The sequence below is a fragment of the Pinus tabuliformis genome, chromosome 4_1, assembly GCF_031772625.1.
Source record: "Pinus tabuliformis cultivar Carrire ecotype Pingquan chromosome 4_1, CPIR1, whole genome shotgun sequence".
Lineage (NCBI taxonomy): Eukaryota > Viridiplantae > Streptophyta > Pinopsida > Pinales > Pinaceae > Pinus > Pinus tabuliformis.
In genome coordinates, this window is record NC_142303.1 from 254,080,526 (window position 1) to 254,090,603 (window position 10,078).

Here is a 10,078-nt window from a genome sequence, read left to right on the forward strand (position 1 = left end):
GAAGATCTCGTCCTTGGTGAAGCCACTCGATACTGTATGGCTGTGGGTGTGGTGTAGTTGGTAGGCCCAACTGCTTCATGACCTCTGCTGAAATGAGGTTCTTTTGGCTGCCACTATCGATAATGAATTGCAGCGGCAAGCCCTTCACCCACATCTATGAATGGAAAAGACGCTCCCCCTCCTCTGGATCTTCAGGCTCATTCTTCTGGATCTTGGTGGTGGAAACAGTGACGCTGGGCTCCGCATCAATGATCTGCGTCCCTTTGCCATTCCCCTTGTCAGGTTCTTACTCAGGGTCGGAACATGCATCTAATTTTGAAGCCTTCAACTCGGCCACCAGCGACTGCTTGGTCCAACACTCACTTGTGTTATGAGTGTGACTCTTGTGGAACTCACACCACTTTCTTGTGTCCTTCTTCGACTTTGTGGTGTTGTTCTTTTCTTGCGGCTTCGACGAGTTGTCTTGGTTCACCCTACCTTGGCTTTGTCCTTTGGTCTTCGGATTTGCAGATCTAGAGTCTCTCTTCTTCTGTTTGAACTTTTGCTCGATTTTGACAACGTATCGGTACACTGTGCCGAGCGAGGAGATGTTCAGGAACTCCATCTCTTCTTGGATGTATCTATGTAGGTAGCCACTATATTAGAGTACCAGATGCAGCTCATAACCTTTGATACCCAACTGTGTGCGAAGGGTATGAAAAATGTTTGTGAACTTCGACACATCTTGGTCTCGTCCCTGCTGCAGCGTGGTCCACTTTATGTATTTGTCCTCATAGCTCTTGACAGGGTAGTACTGCTCCTTGATGGCATCCCAGAAGGAATTCCAAGTGGGTGCGGCTGAGAACAGTGAATTCGTACTTTCATCCTTTTGCTCGCAGTAGGTTTCCCACCAGTCCTTGACGTGGGGGGCTGCTTTGAGAAGAGAGAAAACAATCTTTTCCCGACTCGAAAATTCATGAATAGAAAAATAACCCTCTAGTAGATTTAACCATTTATCTACAACATTTGCGTCTATCTGAACCTTGAATATGGGGATTTCAAAATTAACTTGTACCTTAAATGGTGTGGCATTTCCAGAGTAGTTGTTGGAAGCCGATGCGCCGCCTCTGGGTAGCCGCTGAAGGATCTGGGCAAAGCTGTCCATCATCGCATTCCTTTATCGCTCGAGGGCTTCTTCGAGCAAGATTTTGATAGGATCTCCTGCCCCCTCGTCTTTCTTCTCATCCGCCATGGGAGGCTGTCGGGATTTGCGAGGCTGGTCTTGCAAAGGTTCGACTAGTTCAAGCCCTAACTCCTTATATCCTGACCTCATTGGGGACATGCAAAGAAAAACAGAGAAAAAGCAGACTGCTCTGATACTACTGATCCAGATTTAAACAGGAATGCAAAAAATTACAGAGATAACCATAAACACAGAGATGCAGTGGAAATAATACTTCATTTCATTAATGTAAAATACTGAAATATGCTTACAAACAACAATGGAAATAAACCAGTTAGGGCGATGGTAGCTTATCTCTGAGAAGAGATGTGGCGGCTACATGCCTCTGAACTGTGTTACAATGAGGCTCGAAGGCCTATTTGTTGTTGAGAAACAATGGAAAACCCTTAACATCCCAAAGCCTAGCCCTAGAAGATGAAATGCCAAATTGTGGGCCCCGTTTTGGGTAAGTTGGTACATCAACTTCCCGGGGTCATAACTTTAGCACCTGATCTTCGTTTGACGCGTACAATAGCTCGTTAGAAAGATCTATGCGAGAACTACAACTTTGGGAAGAGAAACATTGGTCTATGGACCCATGTTGCTCCCAAATTTCCAAAAAAACGTCGGTTAGGGCCTCAAAACGACTTCGGAAGTTCAAGACTCAAAAAATGCTAAAAATAGTAAATTGTGCTACAATTACGGAAACTGAAAAATTGTAAGAGACAGTTGTGGGGGTCCAAGTGGGATAGGTGGTGGCCACCAACATCCACCTGGATCAAACCACCTCTCTGAAAACGAAGAGAAATTATGGAAATAAACCCAATGAGGATGACCCTTTTCCTTGTCAGGAATAAACATTAATAAAAAGGAGAGCTTTAGGCTAGTTGAAAGACAACTTTTTTAGAGAAGAAAGAAAATTATTTTGATATTGCGACTTTGAAACTCTTTTATTTCAGTTTATGTAACGCTGATGTGGATTAATAGAGAAACAATTTTCTTTGGCAAGCAACTAGTGTTGATTTTTCTTAGGCCACTGCGCACCTTGTGGAGGGACCACCCATAGGAACTATGGAGACCCTATTGTACTTTTCTTTATCTCATTTTCATGCTTATTTCTTAGACATTTCACGTCTTTCTTCACTGTTACATTCAACTTAGTGAATGGCGAGCTTTAACCTTTTCAAATAAGAATTGAGGAATTTGATCCCTTTCATTTGTTGAGTTGTTATTATGAATTATATGTGTTATACATATCTTCCTTTACTATTTTTATATTTACTTTCAATAAGTTGCTGCATTTAGTTCAATTATTGAAGTTTCCTACATAACCACATGAATTTCTTGTAAAATTACATAGTTTCCTATAGAATGGATTTGGAAACCTCAATTTGTCATTCTTTCTCATGATTTTGTATTTTCAATTTGATGAACACCTTGAATAACCATTGTTGCATGATATAGTGAATTAGGGGAGGTTAAGAAGAAGAAAATCATCTCTACATGATTACATTACAACACTATAGGTTGCCTTTTATTACTTTCTATTTTGATTTTATTTGATTTCCTTCAAGAACACAACATAGTTTGATTTCCTTGCGAGTATAATTTGTTTTTATTCCTTTCAAAGTAGTATAGTATTCATTTCCTACAACTTTGTTTTCTTGCAACTTTACTTTCGTGCAACTTAATTTCCCAAACTTTTGTTTCTTGCAACTTTATTTTATGAAATCTCATTTCCTTCAAGAGTAAAATAGACGAGTGACTATTCATCTGCATGAATATCCCTTCCACTTGATAAAAAATAACATTCTATTTCATAGATTAGTGTGACTTGGCAAGTAAAACTTGCATATACAGTGTGTGATACTTCTTAAGTTTCTACATACCTCTGGTTGACATATTAAAGTTGAGACATCCACTATGACAACATTTTTGCTAGAATACTAAGGGCCATCACTCATCTATTAGGTTGGAAAAAGGAGGAAGAAAAACCATTTATCAAATGGAATAAGGATACATAAGACAAAGAACACCCCACCCAATCACAAATTCATAGGAAATTCAAACATGTAACATCATCAACCTAAAACAAGTTTAACTGACCTTATCAAAACCTCTGTATAGGTATAATTTGATAATGAAGGGGGACTTCCTTTTTACATTTATGGAATGGAGACCTTGTGCTATGCGATTGGCTTCATGAATTTTTATACCATTAGAAACCCGACTCACTCACCTAAGACAACAAGGGATAGCATAGGGCTGAGTCTTCTAGCAATGATATTAATAGTAATATTATATGAATTATTATAGAGAGAAACAAGTTTAAAATCTTCAAAAATATCATGATTATTCTTCTTAAGAATCATAGCTAAGAAACTGGAGTTAAAATCCCTTGGAAATTTACTAGGGCTCCTAGATTCCTCCACAACTAGTGAGAATTTTGTACCTAACAAATAAAGAAAGCCTTCAAACAATTCAATGGGCCAACAGTTAGGTTTGAAGATGTTATCTTTATGGAAAGACTCTATTATCACTGATAATTCCTCTAAGAGGACCTTCTTCATAAGGGCCTTGTTTTGATCCTCACCCACAAAAAACCTCAGAAGAAAAGAACCATTTGTACCATTACTACTATGTTAGATCTAGGAGGTTCATTGAAAATGTCATTGAAGAGATTTGTTCCCACTCCATGATATCCCAAAATTGTGAGTTATGATCCATATAATGTTTATATTTTTCCTGATTTTTGCATATTCGTGGAACTATATTATTTTCATCACCTTAAGATATCTACATAGCTTTGCTCTTTTGCCTACATTTAGCTTCTTCCCATCCCATTAACTCCTTTTTAGCATCTTCATTCAGTTTTAGCTTCTCCAACTCAATATCACTAAAAATATTATTCATATTTGAATTGATTATATTTTCTATAAATTCTAACAAAATCTAAATATGCTCTTGAGAGTCTTTAAATTTGATATTTTTTCCATTCTATTGTTTTCCTTTAATTCCATTTAGGTTGTCAATGAAATAATATACTGTTGAGTCCTCTAGGCGATAGTCATAATTCCTTTATTCATCTCAACTCTCTAAATTCTTAGTCTTTGAGCCAATTAGAATTAAAAGTAAAAGTACTAGGAGGTTTTGGTGTCATAACACCCACTTGAAGAAATACTGGAACATGGTTGGGTGTCACTCCTTTTTAAATCCATGATATTATTCTACTTATATTGTCTACAAGTTGCTCAACTACCAAAAATGATCAACTATTTTGGACATAGCACCATCTGCCACCTCATTGCTCCTTGAAATCGGTTTCATAGTCAAAGACTATATGTCACAAAGGTCCACATCATCAATCCCCTTTAAAAAATAGTGAGTTAGAGGGTCCATCCTTCTTGCAAATCCCCACATTTTACCTTGTCTTGGGATGAAATTCATATCTCCTCCCATAAATATAATTTCTTTCCTAAGTTCCAAATTTCAAAAGAGGAGTCCCAATCAAATTTCCTAACCAAATAAGATCCATGAACATTGATAATATTGAAAACTAAATCTAATTTTTTGGAAAATAACTCTAAAAAAATGACATTCTGAATAAGGTACAAACCTAAAGTGGCGAGTCTTGAACTGATCTATTGCTATATCCCTATTTTCTCTTTTCCAATAAGAGATTCAAACCTCCAACCAGGAATGAATGACATTGATAGATTTTTAACCATGCCTACCTCCATAATTGTTCCATCAATCAAAATTAATTTAGGATTATTTACTATAATTTCCCTCTTCAAGGAGTTTCTTTTATAGGGGCTCCCAAAACCTCTTATATTGTAAGAGAGAACAATCATTTTGGAACCTTAGAGTGGGCTTTGTCTACTCTAAGGGTCCCGTGAGTAGTCATTTGTGTTCCAAATAGAACATCCTGATTATCTTGGGAAATAGGATATTTCTTACTAAGACCAAAATGGCCCATCCCCCTGATCCACTCCCTCTTCTTCTAGAGAAAATCCATTCTCTTTAGTTGGTATTAAATGACATTTTTCTCTTTTAGAGGGGGGAACTCTTCATTTAATGAGTAAGTGACACCAATATCTTTTTTCCCGGAAAGAAAAATCGTAATTTTCATTATCAATAAAATTACATGTTGTAAATTCCCATGGCATATGCAATAAGTTGACCATAGTCAACAATATAGAGTTGTAGTAACCTGTAACAAAATTACAAAAAGACCCCTGTTCGGGTAGGCCGATAGATGTTCAAATTCTTATATAATTACATATTCAGATAGTTGTGCAAAAAATATTTAACAAAATGACTGTAACTAGGGCTCATCTGCCCAAACTTGGTCTATGTACGGTCTGTGGTAGTACTGGTAGACCTATGCCTGAGTGTGTTCTCTGATTAACCATTCTCCTTGAGGATGATTCGTTGCCTCTTTCGATAACCTGTCCGCGGATGCATTGCGTTCCCTGTATATATGAGTGCAAGAAACCATGTCAAATTGTGATTTTATATATAATACATCATCCAATATTGTTCTGAGTGAGTAAGCATGGCATGTGTATGTGCGATTGAACCAATTTATGACCATCTTTGAGTCCCTAAAGATCTGTAGATGTCGACAGTTTTTGGATATGGCAAAGTATAATAAATGGCGCAGGGTCATAAGTTCCGCATAGTTGTTGGTCAGGTTTCCCAGCCCCAAACTGACATGGAAGTAGTGAGAATCTGATTTGTGTAGGATGATGCCACCACCACACCCCTGTTCTTGGGCAACACCATTGAAGTATGCCCAGGGGTTCCTTCGATCAATGTTTTCCGATGTAATGTGCCATGTCCTGAAGTTCATTGGCTCCTCCGGATCTCTAGATAGCTCGTGCAAATTTTTGGGATGATCAAGGCCCAATTGATATATTTCCCATGGAAAATATTGTTGTTCTTGCTGATCCAAATGTGCCAGGACACAATCAGCGACAGATTCCTTGTTTTCGGGGACGAACCATTGTTCCACCAGTTGTTCCAGGCTATGAATATATTTTCCCCAGTCCATGTATGAGCTATCTTAAGGATATGTAGGACATGAGTCCAGACATTCTGTGTTGTCGGACAGGCAAGGAAGAGGTGATTGGAGGATTCCTCCTCATTCTTGCAGAGAACGCACCAAGTTGGTCCAGAGAAAGCCCGCTTTTTGAGGTTATTGCCCGTCAGAATTTTATCCGCAATAATTCTCCACATTAGCAATATAGAGCGGGGAGGGCTCTGAAGTTTCCATAGGTCCCGCCACCAATTCTCTAGGAGTTGTGGTTTGTGCCTTGCATGAATAATTATGTACCCCGCCTTTGGGGAATATTTCCCATTTTGTGCTAGCCCCCATATCAGCTCATCAGGCTCATCCCTTAATCTGACATGAGATTCAGATAATGCTCACAAGTATGTCCCCCAGTCCTCGTGCCATCTATCCGGGATGTCTAAAGTTGCCCCTGATAACCAAGCTTGCTTGAAAACAGAGGTGTTTTGTGGGTCACCAATTTGTGCAATGAAGAAGATTTCTCTATGATTTAGAAAGTCTATCAGGGCTTGTGGAAGGAGATGTGCATTCCCACATCCAATCCAAGGATCAATACCGATGTAGGTTTCCTCACCATTACCTATCCGCCAAGTGAGTCCCTCTCTAATAGTATGAAGGGTGTTCAGAACAACCCTCCAGATGACCGATATGTTCTTTCGGTTCCAGATAGGTAGTCTAATCCAGTCTGATAATGGAGTTGGCTAGATGTATTTGAAGAAGATCACATCGGTCCACAAGCTCCTTTGTTTCAGGAGCATCCAACCTAGTTTAGCTGCAAGAGCCTGGGCGAAGGTAGATAAATTTTTTAATCCCAACCCACCCCACTTTTTGGGCAGGGAGATGTTATTCCATTTTACCCAAGCATATAGCTTCCCCTCTTTGTTTCCTTTCCATAAGAAGTTGTAGCAGATTCTTTGGATCCTATGAATGATTCCTTGCAAGAATCCAGGCCAGAGACATCCAGTAAACTGGTGTGGCTTCTAGGACAGATTTAATAAGCACCAACCAACCAACTCTGGAAAGTAGCCGATGGTTCTAAAGATTGAGTCTTCTTTCGATCTTAGTGATCAACCAAATCCAGTCCACTATTTCGTATCCATCTGGTTTTATCATGAATCCCAGACACTTCAACCCATCCTTAAGGGCTTGAATATGGAAGGGGAAGTTTTGTAGATCAAGGATGATTTCTTGTTGAGTACATCTAGAATGGGATATGGTAGATTTAGTCTGATTGCATTCCATCCTGGTGGCTGAGCTGAAAAGTCTCAAAATCCCAGTGAAGGTGATGATGTCCTGAAGCCCACCATCCAAGAATATAAGGATGTCGTCTACAAAGAGAAGGTGGGTCAGAGAGCATTGATCTGTAATTTTTAGTCCTTTGAGGTTCCCATCAACCTTCTCCGAGGCAATCCTTCTGCTGAGACCTTCCATAACCAAGAGGAAAAGGAGGGGGGAAGAAGGCATCCTTGTTTGAGTCCCCTCTCGGTCCGGAAGGAGTGGGAGGCTTAACCATTGATGATAATGGCAAAGGAGACTGAAGTAATGCAGCACATGATCCATTGGATGAAAGTCGGAGGGAAACCTAGGTGGGTAAGTAACATCTTGAGATATAGCCAGCTAACCTTATCAAAAGCCTTGGAGAGATCAATTTTGAGCATCATTCCCTTTAGGTTTTTCATCTTGATGAAGTGAAGAGCCTCTTATGTAGTTCCAATGGCCTCATGGATTTTCTAGTTTTGTAAGAAGGCAAACTGTTTCGGGGAAATATGCTCCGATAGGATAGGTTTAATGCGGTTGGCTATGATCTTGGCGATGATCTTGTAGAGGCAATTGCAGAGGGATATAGGCCTGAAGTCATTAAATGATAAGGGGGAGTCTGATTTGGGAATAAGGGCAATGAATGTGGAGTTAATGGGTTCATGTAATCTACCTTGGACTCAGCATTCTTCTACCACAGCAAGAAGGTCATGTCCAAGAGTGTCGAAAAAGGTAAGGTAAAACTCCACCAGCCAACCATCTGGACCTGGGCTTCTATCTCTTTTGAACCATTTGAGGGTGCTTTCCAACTCCCCCAAAATCACAGGTTTAGTGAGGTCCTCCATACTATCTGGCTCTACGAACATAGGGAAGTGACTAGCAAGACGGATAATATCAGGTAGTGTAGCACCAGGAGGGGATTTGAACAACTTTTTGAAATGCGAGATGCCCAAGTTAGAGAGCAGAGCATGTGTGTTAGCCAACCTTCCATCCTCTAATGGGAGCTACCAAATCGTGTTGCTAGCCTTCCTTCCATTTGCAAATTTATGGAATAATTTTGTGTTGCCATCCCCCGCTTGTAACCAGATGGCCCTGCTCCCGAGTCTCCAAGTTTCCTCCCGAGCCAGAAGTATCTTAGCTCTCTGAGCTTCTATCTCCACTAGCTGCAATTTGGATTCTATGGTGTTATAAACCCTGCCCTGTTCGTCCGTGAGATTGGCTATCAAGGATTCTAATTCAAATATGGCCTGATCCTCCTTGTCTTTCTTCTGCTTGGCCCAATCAATCGAGAGAAGTTTAAGATGGTATAGGTTATTGCAGAACCCAACAGCCTTCCACCTCTCGGTAGGGAGGGGGTGTGAATTCCAGAAGTCTGTGACCATCTTGAGATAGTCAGGGTCCTTTAGCCAGGATGAGTTGAACTTATATGGGCCCTGAGGCTTGGCTATGACATCCGCCAATTCCAGGTATATAGGTGAGTGATCAGATATGCCACCTGAGCCCACCCATTGTTTGTAGTTGGTTAAAGTCATCAGTAGTTCTTCATGGATCAGGAAGCGATCCAATCTTCTCCCTAATGCAGCCTCTCCAGTTCTTCTATTATGCCAGGTTGGAATCTTCTTATTCATAGGGACATCAATGAGGCCTTTCTGATCAAACATGGAGCTCAGCTGATCCGAAAGAGGATCAAGTTGAGAGTGATGACCCCATGATTCTTCGTGGAAAATGGAGAAGTTAAGGTCACCTCCCAAAATAGTGGTGGAGTTGGTCAATGGCCCATCCATAAAATGATTCCAGAAATCCAGCCTATTTTGATAGGGAGCATAAATATTAATTATACGGATCTGCTTGCCCAGAGCTACAGTGAAAAGATCCATGCCAAGGAAGCCGAGGCCTCCCCAAGAAGCGATCACTCTTATGGTCCAGGGATTTATCCCGAGGGCGAGACCCCCACATCTGCCAGCTGCATCCATGGCTTGAAAATGCCATCTAGGCAGAATACTCAGGAGTATTTTAACAGTCTGGTCTGAGGGCCCCAAAGTTTCTTGTAGGAAGATTATGTCACAAGGTTCGCAATTTATGAGTCTCTTGAGGGCCAGTTTCTTTTGAGGGCTAGCCAGGCCCCTGCAATTGAAGGAGAGCCATTTCATTGGGAAACCATGGAAGGGGTGTCTGCTGCTCTAAGCATCCAATCAATTGTGTTTTGACAGCCCTGGGAAACATCGTCCCCAATAATTTTGATAACTTTGGTGAGATTGGAGGGTTTCCCTCTAGAAGGCTTATGATCGGAGGGAGCGTGGATGATACCTAGTCCTAGAGAATCAGGAGTGGACGGCCTACGGGGCTGAAGTTTATAGACATGAAGGCCCTTAGGAGGTTATTCAGATGAAGGGGGGTCGACCAAGCCCGATATCAGTGGAGGGGTAGTAGAGAAAATAGGCTGAGGTTGAATCAAGGAGCAAGTAATGGGCATCGAATTAAAACAAGTGGAAGGAGGAAGTGATACCATAGAGACAGATAAATGATCAAAATGAAAGATAGAGGAG

The 10,078-nt window shown here is 40.6% G+C and overlaps 1 protein-coding gene across 1 annotated transcript; it reads right to left on the minus strand.

Annotated features, from left to right (window-relative positions):
• Positions 1 to 8,536: 8,536 nt before the first annotated feature.
• Positions 8,537 to 9,505, minus strand: LOC149175231 (uncharacterized). Its single transcript, XM_089421086.1, has one exon. The coding sequence runs from the start codon at positions 9,503 to 9,505 to the stop codon at positions 8,537 to 8,539; it is 969 nt and encodes a 322-aa protein (XP_089277212.1).
• Between the last annotated feature and the right edge of the window lie 573 nt (positions 9,506 to 10,078).

What these genes read in the sequence shown, in the direction of transcription:
- LOC149175231 (XM_089421086.1), bottom strand. Translation starts at nt 9,505, where the DNA reads ATGGATGCAGCTGGCAGATGTGGGGGTCTCGCCCTCGGGATAAATCCC.